At 39.7% G+C, this 19,661-nt stretch overlaps 1 protein-coding gene across 6 annotated transcripts in view; it reads left to right on the top strand.

Moving 5' to 3' along the window:
- Positions 1–18,121, top strand: part of ZNF573 (zinc finger protein 573) — a 55,511-nt gene extending 37,390 nt beyond the window's left edge. For 5 of the 6 annotated variants that reach the window (XM_011952365.1, XM_011952364.1, XM_011952369.1 and 2 more), the window contains one exon: positions 16,232–18,120. In XM_011952365.1, the coding sequence (XP_011807755.1) occupies positions 16,232–17,934 (1,703 nt within the window). In that variant the 3' untranslated portion in view covers positions 17,935–18,120. Of the gene's footprint in view, positions 1–3,760; positions 3,854–4,274; positions 4,397–16,231 lie in introns of all 6 variants that reach the window. The other variant, XM_011952367.1, reaches the window with a different exon arrangement.
- The last annotated feature ends 1,540 nt before the right edge of the window (positions 18,122–19,661 follow it).

The following is a 19,661-nucleotide window of genomic DNA, read 5'->3' as shown; positions in this document are numbered from 1 at the left end:
CAGCCTGGCCAACGTGGTGAAACCCCATCTCTACCAAAAATATAAAAAATTAGCCGGGCATGGTGGCACACACCTGTAATCCCAGCTACTCGAGAGGCTGAGACAGGAGAATCTCTTGAACTAGGGAGTCAGAGGTTGCAGTGAGCTAAGATCGCGCCACTGCACTCCAGCCTGGGTGACAGAACGAGATTCTGTCTCAAAAAAAAAAAACCGGCTCCATAGATTGATACAATATCTGGTGTGAGGATTCTCTAGGCATAGCTTCCAGGGTCTTTCAAGGACATGAACCCTTTTAAAAAGAAATGTTGTAGTCAAATAAACCCCATATATGGTGTTCTCTTTATCTAGCCCCTAGTCCACAATCTCAGGTGCAACTTGCCTATCAGGGTCATTGTTACCATAAATAATGAAACTTAATTAACATAGTCAACACATTCTGTTTTTAGGGAAGCAGAGTTAGAGAGTTAGCCTAAGAGTACATCCTTATGCGAATGGGATTCCCATTCTGTTTAATGTTTAATAACAGAACATTAAAAAATGTTTTGTTAACCCTTTGCCCACATTACCCTAGTGATATCACAATACTCTAAGAATATTATCAAATATACAGTCCACATTCAAATTCAAAATTCAAATATCTCCCAACTATCCCAATAATGTCCTTATATAAATTTTAAAATCTAGGATCAACTCAAGGAACATCTGTCATACTTACTCACCAAACCTATTTATTATCCTTTAATTCAGAGCATCTTCCTTCATGAAACTGACATCTTTGCAAAGTCCAGTCCACTTGATTTCTTTTTAGAATGTCCTACAATCTGCAATGTTTTGTCACTTCCTTATGATTAAATTCAAGCCAAACATATTTTGAAAAATTGCCCCCAGGTGATGTTCTATTCCTCTCATTGTATCACATGAGGAGACTATGACAGTTTGTTCCACTGGCAGTGCTAATATGATAATTTGGTGGAATAAGAATTTGTGCCTTAGGCAATGCTAATATGATATAACTTGTTTGAGATGCTTTCCATAATTGTATCTGTCTGGGCCAAGGAAACTTCTTTTTCACCCTCTAAAGGTTCACTGAAAATCACTGACAAAAGGCAGATTGAGGAGAAAAGGCGTACGAATTGATCTAATCATACTTTTTCATGACACAGGAGCCTTTAGAAAGAAGATCCAAAGATTCAGGGGAAATTACCTATTTTTATGCTTAGATTTAACAAAGTATGGACTGCTATGTAGAAACAGGATTGGACTAAAAGGATGTGATCTAATGCTAATAGTCTGAGTAGGGAAACCCAGCAATGCCTGTTTGTCTAGTTTCTTCTTGGCCTCTCAGAACACGTATTCCTTCCTTCTAGAATGGGCGACCCTCTCTGGAATGGGGGTCTTATGACCAACAGTCAAACAAAGTAAGCCACGTAATTTTTTATGGCCAGTTTTTACCCAAAAAGGCAGGGGAAAGTTAGAGTAATATTTTTAGGTTTTATGAATGGCTTTGGGTACAAGGAGTTCTGGTTTCCATGACTTGCCTTGGAGAAGAGGCTATGGTTAGCCTCGGGAGAGAATGAGACTGAGAGACAGGAGGGCAAGAGAAGGTCCGAGAAAAAACTTTTGCTTCTGAGGATGCTTTTGCAGACTTCGTTTTGTGGTATTATTTTGTGAGTCCCAGGAAAACAATATAGATATCCTATTTCTCCTCCAACTTTTACAGTCCCCCATCCCTGCCCCAGATTTTAGCTTCCAACAGTAGATTTTGCTTATACCATTTCTTTTTTTTTTTTTCCGAGACAGAGTCTCACTATGTCACCCAGGCTAGAGTGCAGATGCGGTGGTGCTATCTTGGCTCACTGGCACCTCCGCCTCTCAGGCTCAGCCTGGGATTACAGGCGCTGTAGCTAGGATTACAGGCGTATGCCACCATGTCTAGCTAATTTTTGTATTTTTAGTAGAGATGGGTTTTTACCATGTTGGCCAGGCTGGTCTTGAGCCCCCGACCTCAGGTCATCCACCCGCCTCAGCCTCCCAAAGTGCTGGGATTACAGGCGTGAGCCACTGCACCTGGCCTGCTTGCACCCATCTTTAATGCAACATTTGCCTACTGATGATTTTGTGTTAACCTCCTGCACTTATTAGCTGGAACCTTTTTTTTTGAGACAGAGTCTCTCTCTGTCACCCAGGCTGCAGTGCAGTGGTGCGATCTCGGCTCACTGCAACCTCTGCCTCCCAGGCTCATGCTATTCTCCTGCCTCAGCCTCACAAGTAGCTGGGACTACAGGCGCCTGCCACCACGCCCGGCTAATTTTTTTGTATTTTTAGTAGAGACGGGGTTTCACCGTGTTCGCCAGGATGGTCTCAATCTCCTGACCTTGTGATCCGCCTGCCTCGGCCTCCCAAAGTGCTGGGATTACAGGTGTGAGCCACCGCGCCTGGCCTTTTTTTTTTTTTTTTTTTTTTGAGATAGAGTCTCACTCTGTTGCCCATGCTGGAGTGCAGTGGCACAATCTCAGCTCACTGCAACCTCCACCTCCCAGGTTCAAGTGATTCTCCTGCCTCAGCCTCCTGAGTAGCTGGAATTGCAGGCATGCACCACCACGCCTGGCTAATTTTTGTATTTTTAGTAGAGACGGGGTTTCACCATGTTGGTCAGGCTGGTCTCGAACTCCTGACCTCGTGATCTGCCCACCTCAACCTCCAAAAGTGCTGGGATTACAGGCGTGAGCCACGGTGCCTGGCCCATTAGCTGGAATTCTTCTGTAAGAAGGAATACTCCCTTATTCCTCTATTTATTCAATTATTTATATCAATATGGACTCATAGATGTTTATTCCATGAGTTATAATCCAGTACTATCCTTATTTTTCTTCTGCTTTGGCCACTTGGAGCTCTTTCAAGTTGGCTCCTGTGCCTTTTCAACCTACCCCCATCCTTTGGTGAGGATTTCTTATTTTCTGGCACTACAAGTTGTTAATCTAGGATTATCTTATATTTTATCTGCCATAGCCCTGGAATCAGCCACTTCTGTATGGAGCACCAGTTCCTATTGGGAACACCATTTAGAAATCCAGATCTAGGCTTAGGTATGCTAATTGTTCCTGGACCCTCTTAGTGCTAGGCCCTCTTAACTCAGAGAAACTGGCAGCTGTGTATGTATGTGTGGCAATGTGGCCTATCACTCTGGAGTATCCTCCTTTTCTTTCAAAGCTGCAACACCAGAACAAGCTTTATACAAATTTGAAAACTCCAAATCAAGTGTGTGAACAATGTCAGTCTTCATAGTTTGCATTTCTTATCAATGAAGCTAAGAAAAATAATTTTCTCCATTTCAAACTAAAGGAATTGCCACACTGGCAGTAATGGCTAATCATTTATCCAGTTGTAGTGAAAATGGACAAAGACCAGTTAAGGTTGATATGCCATTATTAAATTAGGATAAAGAAACCAACAATGTAAGTTTTACATTCTAACTTAAACTATAATTTTTTAAAAGAAATTTGAAAAATGATAGTTTTTAAAAACCCTTTAAAGTTTATTAAGTTTTTCTAAACTTTTGAGTTACAGTTAAATTTCAGGTCAATTAAAATAGAATTCTTTTACTTGATGTAAAAGAAATTGTTCTCTGATATTGCTATAAATTTGTAATGGTGCTATGTTCTTGTCAGAGATTAAGAACTTGTATAACATATAATTCTATAATATGTAATTGTATACTTCTATATTGTGTGATTCATTATTTTGTTTGTTTGTTTATTAGAGATGGGGGTCTCATTAGGTTGCTGAGCTGGTCTCTAACTCCTGGGCTCGAGCAGTCCTCCTGCCTTGGCTTCCCAAAGTACTGAAAATACAGGTGTGAGCCACCTTGCTCAGCCTGTAATTAGTTATTATTGATATATTAGAAAGCAACTGATTTTTGTCTGAAAAGATCAGCCTTCCTGATATATCTTCATTATTCTGGTACTTTGTATTATTCTGAGCTGGACTTACTTGTTATGTTTTTATGTTGTTTCAAAATATTTATTTTTCTACATTTAACAACATTTTTCATAAGTTATTTCCTAGGGTTTCTATATACTGTTGACTTCCAAGAATTACCAGACATTTCTGTTCATCTAGCAAAGCTAAGCTTATTAGATTTATTGCAAAAAAGGGAGAACAACCTCTTGAAAGAGTAGCAGTAGTATCTTAAAATAAGAAACCAGGAAAGTTACTTATCAGGTTTTAGAACTAGACTGGGTAACTTTTTTTCCTTTTTTTTTTTTTTTTTTGAGACGGAGTCTTGCTCTGTCGCACAGGCTGGAGTGCAGTGGCCAGATGTCAGCTCACTGCAACCGCCGCCTCCCAGGTTCAAGCAATTCTCCTGCCACAGCCTCCCAAGTAGCTGGGATTACAGGCACCCACCACCACGCCTGGCTAATTTTTGTATTTTTAGTAGAGATGGGGTTTCACCACATTGGCCAGGCTGGCCTGGAACATCTTACCTCAGGTGATCCACCCGCCCCTGCCCCTGCCTCCCAAAGTGCTTGGATTATAGGCATGAGCCACCACGGCTAAGCTGCTTTGTTTTTTTAAAAACATGCTCCACTGAAAAGTAGCGACTGGGTTATACATATATATATATGTATATATATATATATATATTACCCGCCCTGCAACTGGGTAATTTTTAAGGCAGGTTTTGCAAAACAAAGCGAACTAGTTGGGATGGGGCTGAGTTTATGACATCATAATTCCAGTGTGGGCTGGGCGTGGTGGCTCACACCTGTAATCCCAGCACTTTGGGATGCTGAGGCGGTCGGCTCACGAGGTCAGGAGATCAAGACCACCCTGGCTAACACAGTGAAACCCCATCTCTACTAAAAATACAAAAAATTAGCCGGGCATGGTGCCTGGCGCCTATAGTGCCAGCTACTCAGGAGGCTGAGGCAGCAGAATGGCATGAACCCGGAAGGTGGAGCTTGCAGTGAGCCGAGATGGCGTCACTGCATTCCAACCTGGGTGACAGAGCTAGACTTCATCTCAAAAATAAATAAATAAATAAAATAGATTTATTCCATTGATTTGAGACTGTCATTCTTTACCTCTAATTAGTTACTTTTTATTTTTAGAAATCTTTTTGTTCTTGTTTGAAGATTGATTTGATAGTAGGTGTTATGTTGTGTGGCTGTTCCTAACTTTTTAATTCATTGTTATTTCATTGTTTAACATTATGGAATGCCATTTGGTCTATTTTGTAATTTGTGCCCTTAATTCCAAATTTTTTGATACCAAGATTAAGATACCTTTTTTTAACCTTTGCCTTCTACTCAGGAGGCTGACATGGGAGGATGACTTGAGCCTTGAAGGTTGAGGCTGCAGTGAGCTATGATCATGCCACTGTACTCCAACCTAGGGAACAGAGCAAAATCCCCATCTCAGAAAAAAAAAGAAAAGAAACCTCATACACCATGCCAGTCATTCCCTGTCCTCCCACTCTCAGCCTCTGGCAACCATTAATCTTCTCTGATATCTATAGATTTGCCTATTCTGCATATAAAAAAGGAATCAAACAACATGTGGCCTTTTGTGAATGACTTTCTTTCACTTAGCATGTTTTTGAGTTTCATCAATATAATAGGAGGTGTCAATACTCATTCTTTTTTTATGGCTGAATAATATTCTATTCCATTCTATTATTTCTTTTGTTGCTGTGCTTTTGATATTATTATCTAGGAAACTTTTGTAATCCAAGGTTATGATGATTTACTTCTATGTTATCTTCTAAGTTAGTAGTTTTAGCTCTTACCTTTAGGTCTTTGATCCACATTGAGTTAATTTTCATATGTGATATAAAGGGTAGATGCCCAGCTTCATTCTTTTGCATGGGAATATCCAGTTGTGCTAGCACTATTGCTAAAGAGACTCCTTTGAATTTTGTTGGCACCCTTTTTGATAATGAATTAATCATAAATTTGAGATATATGTACCTGTGTGTGTGTATATACATATGCATATATACACACACTGTCTTTCTGTCAGTACTATATACTGCTTGATTTACTGTAGCATTAGAAAAAGTTTTGAAGTCACAAAGTATGAGTACTGATACTTGATTCTTGTCTTTCAAGATTGTTTTGGCTATTCTGAGTCTTCTGTATTCGCATATGAATTCAGCTTGTCATTTTCCACAAGAAAAAGGCAGTTGACTTTTTTTTTTTTTTTTTTTTGGGACTGAGTCTTGCTCTGTCACCGGGGGCTGGAGTACAGTAGTGTGATCTCGGCTTACTGCTCTAATTCTCCTATCTCAGAGTCCCAAAGTGCTAGGATTACAGGCATTAGCCACCGCGCCTGGCTAAGGTATGTTTTTTAAAAACTTATATAAATACTCTTTCACATGGAGGTGGTTTCCTTTTTTATACAATTGCTAAAACTCTGCTTAGGAATCATTCTTTCTGCATTTATTGACATAATTCATATGATTTTTTTCCTCCATTATTCTGTACTGTGTTGAATTCTATTACTTGACTAAACTTGCATGCTGTAATCCAATTTGGTCATCATGTGTTGATATTTTATCTCTTTTCAATTATATCTGAACTTTTAATGTTTTTTTTAGGTTTCATGAATGGGATTGGATTGTAATTTTTTTTTTTTCATTGTCCTTTCTAACGCTGGATGGCTGGGCGCAGTGGCTCATGCCTGTAATCCTAGCACTTCAGGAGGCCAAGGCAGGCGGATCGCTTGGGGTCAGGAGTTTGTGACCAGCCTGGCTTATGTGGAGAAACCCTGTCTCTACTAAAAGTACAAAAATTAGCGATGCATGGTGGTGCGCCTGCAACCTCAGCTACTCAGGAGGTTGAGGCAGGAGAATTGCTTGAACCCAGGAGGCAGAGGTTGCGGTGAGCCGAGATCGTACCGCTGCACCCCAGCCTGGGCAACAAAGGGAGACTCCATCTCAAAAAAATAAAATAAAATAAAAAATAATGTTGGATGTAAGTGTTTCATTAGCTTCATACATGTGTTGTGGTGAGGGAATGTACCCTTTTACCCCCTCTTAGAGTCTGAAGAAACACTCCAGAAAAAAACATCTGAACCTTCAGTTTCCATTGTGCTTTTTAAAAACTGATGCAAATTATGTAATGCTTATAGAATTGTCCAAGTGTTCTGTGTGTTGATTTTGCAGTGGCTGCTTTTTAGAGTTTTATGCATTTCAAGCAAGCTAGTAACATGTTTTTATCATAATGCCATCTTACTGTGTTTGTGCAGTGTGGAGAGCTACAGCTGAGGTACCTGGTAGCACTAGGTTGGATATTGTAGCATTTACTTTTTTCTTCATCAGTGTTGAAAGAATTGCATCAGTAACATTAGTTTGAAATAAAATATTTGCCATTGTGGCTCTTCTGTGGTATTTGTGAACTCTATTTTTTTTTTTAATTACTGGACTTTTGTCTTATTTTTGTTTATTTTGTTGCACTTTTTCCAGCTTATAGGTCATCAATTTTCAAGTTTTCTTCTTTTCTCATATGTATTTATATCTGCTTTATAAATTGTTTTTCTACTTCTTTCACTCCATCAAATATAAATGGATACAAACATACTATTATTTGGTTCAAAATAATTTTATATGGGAATTTAGGTAATACCTCCTTAAATTCTGGGTTGCTTTTTCCTTCCTTTCCCCAGCTTTTTATTTTGAAAATCATCAAGCCAAGTGAGAATATTTTTAAAGTCTGTATTTGTGTATGTCTGTATATGTATGTGTATAATATATAATATATATACAGTTAATTACCCTTCACATAAATTCATCTTTGGTTATTAACATTTTGCCTTACTTTTTCTCTGTATATATGCACCTTTCTTCTTGGCTCACTTGATGCTAAGTAGCAGTTGTCATTAAATTTCACCTCTTAACTATGTGCATCTTCTAAGAATAAAGACATTCTCCTTCAAAGTCACAATATTATTATAATAGTAATGTAGTCTTATCTACTATAGAGTCTATACTTACATTTGTTATGCTGTTTCTAAAAATGTCATTTATAAAATGTTTCCAGGATCCATTGTGTATTCATACGTTGCATTTAGGTCTTAGCCTTTTTTTTTTTTTTTTTTTTGAGACCAAGTCTTGCTCTGTTGCCCAGGCTGGAATGCAGTGGTATGATCTCTGCTCACTGCAACCCCTGCCTCCTGGGTTCAAGTGATTCTCCTGCCTCAGCCTCCGAGTTAGCTGGTGGCACCCGCCACTACGCCTGGCTAATTTTTGTATTTTTAGTACAGACGGGGTTTCACCATATTGGCCAGGCTGGTCTCGAACTCCTGACCTTGTGATACGGCCACCTTGGCCTCCCAAAGTGCTGGGATTAAGGCGTGAGCCACCACGCCCAGCCAGATCTTAGGCTTTTTATCTTGATGTTACCCTACTACATTTACCCCTTAGAGTTTGGTTTTTTTGAAGTGTCTACTCCAGTTTTCTTGAGGAATGTCAGGTTTATAGGTTTGATGATTTCCCCTCATGACTAGAGTAAGATTAAACATTTTTTGCCAAGAATATTAAAGAAGTAGTGTGTAATGATCATTTTTGTTTGTTTTCTTTTCTCCACCAACCAAGCAAAGACCACTGGTAATTATCTTTGTTTACAATAACTTTTTAATTGTAGAATTATTTTAGATTTATAAAATTAACAGATTTACAAAGGTAATACAGAGATTTCTTGTATACACCTCTCCCACTTTCCACCACCGTTAACATCTTACATAAAGTATATTTGTCAAAACTAGGAAACTGACATGAGACTCTTTATTGGGATTTCATTCAGTTTTTCCGTATAGTTCATATTTCTGTTCCAAGATGCATCCAGTTAGGGGTACCACATTGTATATATTTGTCTTATCTTCCAGTCTCTTCTGTTCTATGACAGTTTTTTCAGCTTTGCTTTTCATGACTTTGACTGTCTTGACAGACCATGCCAGTAGTGTATCTCCCAATCCAACTCTTGTTTTTCTTGTAATTAGGCTGGAAGTAGTAGTTTTTAGAAAGACTGTAACAGAGGTGAAGTATGCTTTTCATCACATTACATTGGGGTACATGACATCACTGGTGATATTAACCTTTATCATTTGGCTAAAGCAGTGTCTGCCAGGTTTTTTCACTCCAAATGTACTATTTTTTCCTTTTCCATTCTCTATTCTTTAGAGACAACTTGTTAAGTCTAGCCCACCCTGGGAGCAGGTACACAGGAGTAGAAATTAAGCTTTACATTCCATAGAGTTTAATCTCTAATATCTAGAATTCTTCTGTAAGAAATATTTGTTTCTTCTCATTTATAGACTCATGTTTTTTTTTATACTTCAAGGTATAATCAAATATTACATTATTTCTTTTGCCACCCATACTGTTTCAGCTTCAGACATTGATAGCTCTTTTGGGTTGGTTCCTATGTTCATTTAATACCCTGATCCTTCTGTTTTTTGAGGACTTCTTTCCTGGTACTACCTTCAAGTTCATTTTGTTTTCTCCCTCCTGTGGTCCTGGAATCAGCTGTTTCTCCCGGGAGCGTGGTTCCTTTTAGTGGAGAATAGGATTTAAAAACCAAGGTCAGCTGGGCACGGTGGCTCACAGCCTGTAATCCCAGCACTTTGGGAGGCCAAGGCGGGCAGATCACGAGGTCAGGAGTTTAAGACAAGCCTGGCTAACATGGTGAAACCCCGTCTCAACTAAAAATACAAAAATTAGCTGGGCATGGAGGCACCCGTCTGTAATGCCAGCTACTCAGGAGGCTGAGGCAGGAGAATTGCTTGAACTCGGAGGCAGAGGTTGCAGTGAGCCGAGATCACACCACTGCACTCCAGCCTGGGCGACAGAGCAAGACTCCATCCTCCCCCCCCAAAAAAAAAAAAAACAAAAAACAAACAAACAAACAAAACAAGGTCTGGGTAACGGATATATATGCACATTCACCCATGTATGCTTACATATATTAGTAATTGTCTTTCTGTCTATCTGTTTGTATGTATCTGAAGCTAAACATCAGTTCATACTAATGTCTCTGACTCTCATCCAGTACTACAAAATGCATTCTAGTCTTCCTGCCTTGTTTATCTGTAACTTTTTTACCCTGATAGCAAGAAAACTGGCTCTCCCCATCCACCATTTATTTATGTACCTGTTCAACTCCAGTGTACATGTAACACACTTCTGAATTAACCGGTACCCCCATGAGCAACAAGTTTACTCACTTTAGTAGTGTTTGTATATACTTCCTTTAGTGTATGGCCTTATAATTTTCAGTCAAAACATCATTTTCCAAAGTTTGTTATTTTATCATATCACAGTGCACTGTTTGTTCAGCATATTGATTACCTACAAGCAGTATATAATTACCAAATATATGTTGTCTAGTTACCTTTGCAGTATTGATTTCTAGCATAACATTTTTTTGTGGTCAGACTACATACTCTATATGATCTTGATCCTTTGAAATACGTTGAAACTTGCTTTATAGCCCAGTATATGGTCAGTTTTTGGGAACAATCTGTGTGTGACTGGAAAGTAACTGAGCTCTGCAGTATTTGAATTGTATCTATGAAGTTCTGGATCTTTATTGATTAAATGTTCCACTCAGACTTTGGATTGTCTTTGCTTAATCAGACTTTGGATAATTTGCTTTCCTTATTTCATACCATGTTAATAGAGAAATACAGAATTATTTATAACCCTTATAAAGAAATTATTTATAACACTTATTAAGAAATCCTCTATGTACATTGTAGTTCGTTAGAAAATAGAGATGGTTAAAACTGCTTTTGAAACATTAAAATCTTGCCAAGTGCGGTGGCTCACGCCTGTAATCCCAGCACTTTGGGAGGCTGAGGTGGGCAGATCGTTTGAGTTCAGGAGTTCTAGACAAGCCTGTCTAACATGATGAAACCCTGTCTCTACTAAAAATACAAAAATTAGCCGGGCATAGTGGCAAGTACCTATAATCCCAGCTACTCCAGAGGCTGAGGCAGTAGAATCGCTTGAACCTGGCAGGCGGAGGTTGCAGAGCCGATATTGCACCACTGCACTCCAGCCTGGGCCACAGAGCCAGATTCCATCCCACCACCCCCGCCCCCCCCAAAAAAAATTAAAGTCTTGGCTGGATGCAGTGGCTCATGCCTGTAATCCTAACACTTTGGGAAGCTGACGCAGATGGAGGCGAATCACTTGGCGCCAGGAGTTCCGAGACTAGCCTGGCCAACATGGAGAAACCTCATCTCTACCAAAAATACAAACAAATTAGGCAGGCATGGTGGTGGGCGCTTGTGGCCCCAGCTACCTGGGAGGCTGAGACACAAGAATTGCTTGAACCCGAGAGGCAAAGGTTGCAGTGAGCCAAGATCACACCACTGCACTCCAGCCGGAGTGACAGTATTTTTTTTTCTTTAAGGATTTCCTGGCCGGGTGCGGTGGCTCACGCCTGTAATCCCAGCACTTTGGGAGGCCGAGGTGGGTGGATCACAAGGTCAGGAGATCAAGACCATCTTGGCTAAAAGGGTGAAACCCCGTCTCTAGTAAAAATACAAAAAATTAGCTGGGCGTGGTGGTGGGTGCTATTGTCAGCCATTCGGGAGACTGAGGCAGGAGAATGGTATGAACCCAGGAGGCGGAGCTTGCAGTGAACCAAGATCGCACCACTGCACTCCAGCCTGAGAGACAGAGTGAGACAGGGTCTTGCTCTGTTTCCCGGGCTGGAGTGCAGTGGCATGAACACAGCTCACTGCAGCTTTGGGCGCCTGGGCTCTAGCAATTCTCCCACCTTGCCCTCCCAAATATCTGGGACCACAGGTGCATGCTACCATGCCCAGCCAAGTTTTTAATTTTTTTTTTGTAAAGAAGAGGTCTTACTGTGTTGCCCAGGCTGGTCTTGAACTCCTGGGCTTGAGCAGTCCTCCTGCCTCGGCTTCCCAAAGTGCTGGGATTACAGGCGTGAGCCACCACTCCAGTCCCTGAGTGTTTTTGATGTTTAACTGCTGACGACTCCTCTTTTTTTCCCCTTCTGTTTACTTCTGGGCCAGCTGATAAAAAACCTATGTGCTCCCTCCTTTACATTCAAACCATATGAACCCCATCCCATGAGCAGGAACACTCAACCCAGCACCACGCCCTAACCACCATGCAAACTCCAAGCCAGCCTCCTTTTCCTAATCTCTCAAGTTGTTTTATGACCTGCTTGGGAGCTGCTCTGCTCTCTAGAAAGCCTCATGATGAGAGTTATAAACCTTTTCCTACCTTCTTGGTGTATCTGTGTGACATCATTAGTCTTGTGCAGAACATGCACGTTTATTATATAGGTATACGTGTGCCATGGTGGTTTGCTGCACCTTTTGACCTGCCCTCTAAGTTCCCTCCCCTCACCTCCCAGCCCCCAACAGGCCCTGGTATATGTTATTCCCCTCTCTATGTCCGTGTGTTCTCATTGTTCAGCTCCCACTTATGAGTGAGAACATGCGGTATTTGGTTTTCTGTTCCTGTGATAGTTTGCTGAGAATGATGGCCTCCAGCTTTACGCATGTCCCTGCAAAGGACATGATCTCATTTCTTTTTATGGCTGCATAGTATTCCATGATGCATATGTACCACATTTTCTTTATCCAGTTTATCACGGATGGGCATTTGGGTTGGCTCCAAGTCTTTGCTATTGTAAATCCTGCTGCAAGAAACATACATGCACATGTGTCTTTATAGTAGAATAATTTATGTTTCTTTGGGTATATACCCAGTAATAGGACTGCTGGGTCAAATGTATTTCTGGTTCTAGATCCTTGAGGAATCGCCAAACTGCCTTCCACAGTGGTTGAACTAATTTACATTCCCACCAACAGTGTAAAAGTGTTCCTATTTCTCCACAGCCTCACCAGCATCTATTGTTTTTCCTGACTTTTTAATAATCACCATTCTTACTGGTGTGAGATGGTATCTCATTGTGGTTTTGATTTGCATTTCTCTGATGATCTCTGATAATGATGTTGAGCTTTTCTTCATGTGTTTGTTGGCCTTATAAATGTCTTCTTTTTTTTTTTTTTTTTTTGGAGATGGATTCTCACTCTGTCACCCAGGCTGGAGCGCAGTGGCTCCATCTCGGCTCACTGCAACCTCTGCCTCCCGGGTTCAAGTGATTCTCCTGCCTCAGCCTCCCAAGTAGCTGGGATTACAGGCACCTGCCACCATGCCTGGCTAATTTTTTTTGTATTTTTAGTAGAGACAGGGTTTCACCATGTTGGCCAGGCTGGTCTTGAACTCCTGACCTCGTGACCCACTCGCCTTGGCCTCCCAAAGTGCTGGGATTACAGGCGTGAGCCACCACACCCAGCCAAATGTCTTCTTTTGAGAAGTGTCTGTTCATATCCCTTGACTAGTTTTTGATGTATTGTTTGGTTCTTGTAAATTTGTTCCATGTCATTTATGGATATTAGACCTTTGTCAGATGGGTAGATTTCTCCCATTCTGTAGGTTGTCTGTTCACTCTGATGATAGTTTCTTTTCCTGTGCAGAAGCTCTTTAGTTTAATTAGTTCCCATTTGTCAATTTTGGCTTTTGTTGCAATGGCTTTTGTCATTTTTGTCATCAAGTCTTTGCCCATGCCTATGTACTGAATGGTATTGCCTAGGTTTTCTTATAGAGTTTTTATGGTTTTGGGTTTTACAGTTAAGTCTTTAATCCATCTTGAGTTGATTGTTGTATAAGGTGTAAGGAAGGGGTCTAGTTTTAGTTTTCTGCATACAGCTACCCAGTTTTCCCAGCACCATTTACTGAATAGGATATCCTTTCTCCATTGCTTGTTTGTGACAGGTTTGTCGAAGATCAGATGGTTGTAGATGCATGGTGTTATTTCTGAGGTCTCTATTCTGCTCCATTGGTCTATATGTCTGTTTTGGTACCAGTACCATGCTGTTTTGGTTACTGTAGCCTTGTAGTGTAGTTTGAAGTCAGGTAGCGTGATGTCTCCAGCTTTGTTCTTTTTGCTTAGGATTGTCTTGGTTGTACGGTGTCTTCTTTGATTCCATATAAAATTTAAAATAGTTTTTTTCTAATTCTGTGAAGAATGTTAATGGTAATTTGATGGGAATAGCATTGAATCTATAATTTACTTTGGGTAGTATGGCCATTTTCACGATATTGATTCTTCCTATTCATGAGGATGGAATGTTTTTCCATTTGTTTGTGTCCTCTATTATTTCTTTGAGCAGTGGTTTATAGTTCTCCTTGAAGAGGTCCTTCACATTCCTTGTTAGCTGCATTCCTAGGTATTTTATTCTCTTTGTAGCAATTGTGAATGGGAGTTCATTCATGATTTTGCTCTCTGCTTGTCTATTGTTGGTGTAAAGGAATGCTTGTGATTTTTTCATGTTGATTTTGTACCCTGAGACTTTGCTGAAGTTGCTTATCAGTTTAAGGAGTTTTTGGCCTGAGATGATGGGGTTTTCTAAATATAAAATCATATTATCTGCAAACAGAGACAACTTGACTCCCTGTCTTCCTATTTGTATACCTTTACTTGTTTCTCTTGCCTGATTGCCCTGGCCAGAACTTCTAGTACTATGTTGAATAGGAGTGGTGAGAGAGGGCATCCTTGTCTTATACTGGTTTTCAAAGGGAATGCTTCCAGCTTTCACCCATTCAGTATGATATCGGCTATAGGTTTGTCATAAATATCTCTTACTGTTTTGAGATATGTTCCATCAGTACCTAGTTTATTGCCAGTTTTTAATTTTAACATGAAGGGATGTTGAATTTTATCAGAGGCCTTTTCTGTATCTATTGAGATAATCATGTAGTTTTTGTCTTTGGTTCGGTTTATGTGATGGATTACGTTTATTGATTTGTGTATGTTGAACCAGCCTCGCATCCCAGGGATGAAGCTGACTTGATCATGGTGGATAAGCAACACAGTGAGACCCTGTCTCTACACATAATTTTAAAATGAGCCAGGTGTGTTGTTGTGCATCTGTAGTCCCAGTTACTTGAGAGGCTGAAGTGGGAAGATCGCTTGAGCCAGAAGAGTACAGGGCTGCAGTGAACTATGATTGGGCTACTGTACTTCTGCCTGAGTGACAGAGCAAGACCCTGTCTTGATGATTGATTGATTGATAGCTAGATGGATGGATGGATGGATGGATAGATAGATAGATAGATAGATAGATAGATAGATAGATAGATAGATAGATAAAGATAGAGAGACAGACAGAGTTAGCAGGTACTGCCTTTCTAAAGAAAGAACATTTACCCTGAAACATAAAGGATGAGAAGGATTCAACCTGTGAAATGTCTAAGTCCAAGGACTCTTGAGGGGTTAAACAGTCTGTGGACAGCATTAAGTGTTGTGGGAAGTTGTATAGTTGGCCCTTTGTATCCATGACTTCTGCACTCATGGATTCAACCATCTTCAGATCAAACATATATTTTTAAATTGTGAGAGTACTGACCACATACAGACTTTTTTCTTGTCATTATTTTCTCAGTAATACAGTAGAACAGCTATTCACATAGCATTTACATTGTATTAGGTATTGTAAGTAATCCACAGATGATTGAAAGTATACAGGAAGATGCATATAGGTTATGTGCAAATACTATGCCATTTTATATCAGGGACTTGGGCATCTGTAGCTGGATTGGGTTTTGGTATCCGCAGGAGGTCCTGGAACTGATCCTCCACAGATACCAAGGGGCAATTGTACTATATTCTTGATATTGCAAAGAGGGACTATGATAGAGAATAGAAAGCAAAGAGTTAGTTGTTTTACATGAGGCCTCCTAGGTAAGCAGCAGTCCTTGGAAAGGGATTTGTATTTTATTCTAAGAACAATGAAAAATCACTTGAGGAACTTAAAGGATGTATTCTTAAACACTGACCTGCATCTAAATCAGTGATAGGTTCAAAATAAAGATGTGAAGGTTTTTCTCCTCTCAGTTTTAATTCACTTGGTCTTTGACAGTGCCAAGATGGCAGATTTGGAACAAGCTTGTCAAAAATTCTGGCCCCACCTAAATGTTACCTATGTCCTCAATCAGTAATTTCACTATCTTATTTAAACTCGTATACATCTCTGAACTCTTCTTGGCGTTTTTCAAATTTCATAACCATATTTTTGAATTCTGTATGCCATTCACTTATTGTGAGGGTTGCTTTTTCTTTGTTTCATAAAGTTTCTTGTTCTCTGGTATAGAAATACAAATTTTTTTCATTGTCCTCTTTTGTTTCAGATTTGGATTTACAGTGTGAGATAATCAGCTACATAGAAGTACCCACTTATGAAACAAGTATATCCTCTACACAACTTCAGAGCATATATAAGAGAGAGAAACTCTATGAATGTAAGAAATGTCAGAAGAAATTCAGTAGTGGTTATGAACTTATTCTACATCACAAGTTTCATATTATTGAGCGACCCTATGAATGCAAAGAGTGTGGGGAGAACTTTCGTAGTGGTTATCAACTTACTCTCCATCAAAGATTTCATACTGGTGAGAAACCCTATGAATGTACAGAATGTGGGAAGAACTTTAAAAGTGGTTATCAGCTGACTGTGCATCAGAGATTTCATACTGGTGAGAAAACCTATGAATGTAGGCAGTGTGGGAAGGCCTTTATATATGCGTCACACATTGCTCAACATGAGAGAATTCACACTGGTGGGAAGCCTTATGAATGTCAGGAGTGTGGGAAGGCCTTTAGTCAAGGTGGACACCTTAGAATTCATCAGAGAGTTCATACTGGCGAAAAACCATATAAATGTAAGGAATGTGGGAAGACTTTTAGTAGGCGCTCAAATCTTGTTGAACATGGGCAGATTCATACTGATGAGAAGCCATACGTATGTGAGAAATGTGGAAAAGCCTTTAGAAGAGGTCACCAACTTACTGTACATCAGAGTGTTCACACTGGTAAAAAGCCATATGAGTGTAAAGAATGTGGGAAGGGTTATACGACTGCCTCATACTTTCTTCTACATCAGAGAATTCATAGAGGTGGAAAACCCTATGAATGTAAGGAGTGTAAGAAAACCTTTACTTTGTATAGAAATCTTACTCGGCATCAGAATATTCATACTGGTGAGAAACTTTTTGAATGCAAGCAATGTGGGAAGACCTATACTACTGGTTCAAAACTCTTTCAACATCAGAAAACTCATACTGGCGAGAAACCCTATGAATGCAAGGAATGTGGAAAGGCCTTTAGCTTGTATGGCTACCTTAAACAACATCAGAAAATTCATACTGGCATGAAACACTTTGAATGTAAGGAGTGTAAGAAAACCTTTACTTTGTTTAGAAATCTGACTCGACATCAGAATATTCACACTGGTAAGAAACTTTTTGAATGTCAGGAATGTGGGAAGGCCTATAGTACTGGCTCAAACCTTATTCAGCATCAGAAAACTCATACTGGTGAGAAACCCTATGAATGTAAGGAATGTGGAAAGACCTTTAGCTTGCATGGATATCTTAATCAACATCAGAAAATTCATACTGGTGTGAAACCCTATGAATGTAAGGTATGTAGAAAAACCTTTACTTTCTATAGAAATCTTACTCTACATCAAAGTATTCATAATGATGAGAAACCTTTTGAATGTAAGGAATGTGGGAAGACCTTTAGACGTAGTTCACACCTTACTGCACATCAGAGCATTCATGCTGATAAAAAACCCTATGAATGTAAAGAATGTGGAAAGGCCTTTAAAATGTATGGCTACCTTACACAACATCAGAAAATTCATACTGGTGGAAAACCTTATGAATGTAAAGAATGTGGGAAGGCCTTCAGTCGTGTTTCAAACCTTGTTCAACATGAGAGAATTCATACTGGTGAGAAACCCTATGTGTGTAAGCAGTGTGGGAAAACCTTCAGATATGGTTCAGCCCTTAAAGCCCATCAGGGAATTCATAGGAGCACAAAAGTCTAAGACCATAAAGAGTACGAGCTCACCATTCATCATCAGACAGTCCACACTGGTGAGAAATGATGGAATGTTAGTCTTACAGGTATGGCTTTAGCAATTGAGAGAGTTCAAAATGCAGTTCTTGCCACATTAGAAAGCATTCAATGTCAATGTTTTAATGGAACATCTGACTATTCAATGGTAAATTAAGGAAAAAAAAAAAAACCAGGAATCCCAGTTTCTTCATGCCTACAACATCCATGGCATGGATTTTTTAATATCAACTTATTAATTAAAAGGATGACCAAAAGCCTTTCATACTGGATTTCAATGACTGTATTACAAATTACCCCAAGCCTTAACGTCTTACCACAATAGTAAACATCACTCATAGGTTCTGAGGGTCAGAAATTCGGAAGAGGCTTAACTGAGTGCTTTTGGATTGGTTTTTCCTTGAGCTTGTGGTCTTCTGAGGGCTTGTTGGGGCTGAAGAATCTGTTTTCCAGGTGGCTCGCTCACACTGACGGGCTGGCTTAGAGAGTGAGAGTGCCGGGAGAAAGCTGTCCTCATCTACAGTGGGTTCAATTTACATGGGGAAATCCTGGCCTGTAGTAGTTGGTGCTACAAATGAATGAGACTTTGGAGCTTTGTTTTTTTGTTTTTGTTTTTGTTTTTGTTTTTTTTTTGAGACAGGGTCTTGCTGTATCACCCAGGCTGGAGTGCAGAGGCATGATCATAGCTCACTGCACCTTTCAACTTCTGGGCTCAAGCAATTTGGGTGGCTTCTTGAGGATATTTTGCATGACGTAGAAATATAAGCAATTTGTATTCAGAGTGCCAGTCATGGTGTTTTAAAAATATGCCCTCAAATTCTTTGAAACTCTACCCTTCAAACTTGAAGTCTGACTGGGCATGGTGACTCATGTCTGTAATTCCAGCACTCTGGGAGACCGAGGCAGGCGAATCACTTGAGGTCAGGAGTTTGAGACAAGCCTGGCTAACATGGTGAAACCTCATCTCTACTAAAAATAAAAAAATAAAAAACTAGCCAGGCGTGATGGCACACGCCTGTAGTCCCAGCCACTAGGGAGACTGAGGCAGGAGAATCGCTTGAACTTGGGAGGCAGAGGCTGCAGTGAGCTGAGATCGTGCCACTGAACTCCAGCCTGGGCAACAGAGCGAGACTCTATCTCAAAAAATAAAATAATAATAATAATAACATTATTACTATCTTTCAGAGAAACTATGAGAAAAAAATGGTTTTGCTTCCATTAACTTTAATTCTGATTCTTCATTTCTTGTTTAGATACAAATTTCTGATTCTGTCCTATTGTTTCTCTCTCAAGAATTTTCTTTAACATTTCTTATAAAGAAGATCTGCTAGCAACAAATACTCTCAGTTTTACCTGTTGAAAAGTCTGTATTTCTTTTTTTATTTCTTTTGGTAACAACTTTGTATATAATTCACATTCCGTCCAATTCACTCATTTAAAGTGTAAAATTCAGTGGTTTTTAATGTAGTCACAAAGTTATGAAACCTTCAGCACAGTCAGTTTTAGAACATTTTCATCATGCCAGCATGAAAGCCTACAGCCTTTGGCCACCTCCTGCCACCCTTCAATTTAGGAAACAATTTACTTTCAGTTTCTATAAATTAGCCCACATTGGAAATTTTATATGAGAAGAAATGTCACGTAGTAGGAATCATAAATATGTGATCTTTTGTACCAGCTTCATTCACTTGGAATAGT

This window comes from Colobus angolensis, unplaced genomic scaffold (genome assembly GCF_000951035.1).
Source record: "Colobus angolensis palliatus isolate OR3802 unplaced genomic scaffold, Cang.pa_1.0 Scaffold34, whole genome shotgun sequence".
Taxonomy (NCBI): domain Eukaryota; kingdom Metazoa; phylum Chordata; class Mammalia; order Primates; family Cercopithecidae; genus Colobus; species Colobus angolensis.
Note: the sequence above shows the minus strand (reverse complement) of the source record. Positions and strands in the feature narration are given on the sequence as shown.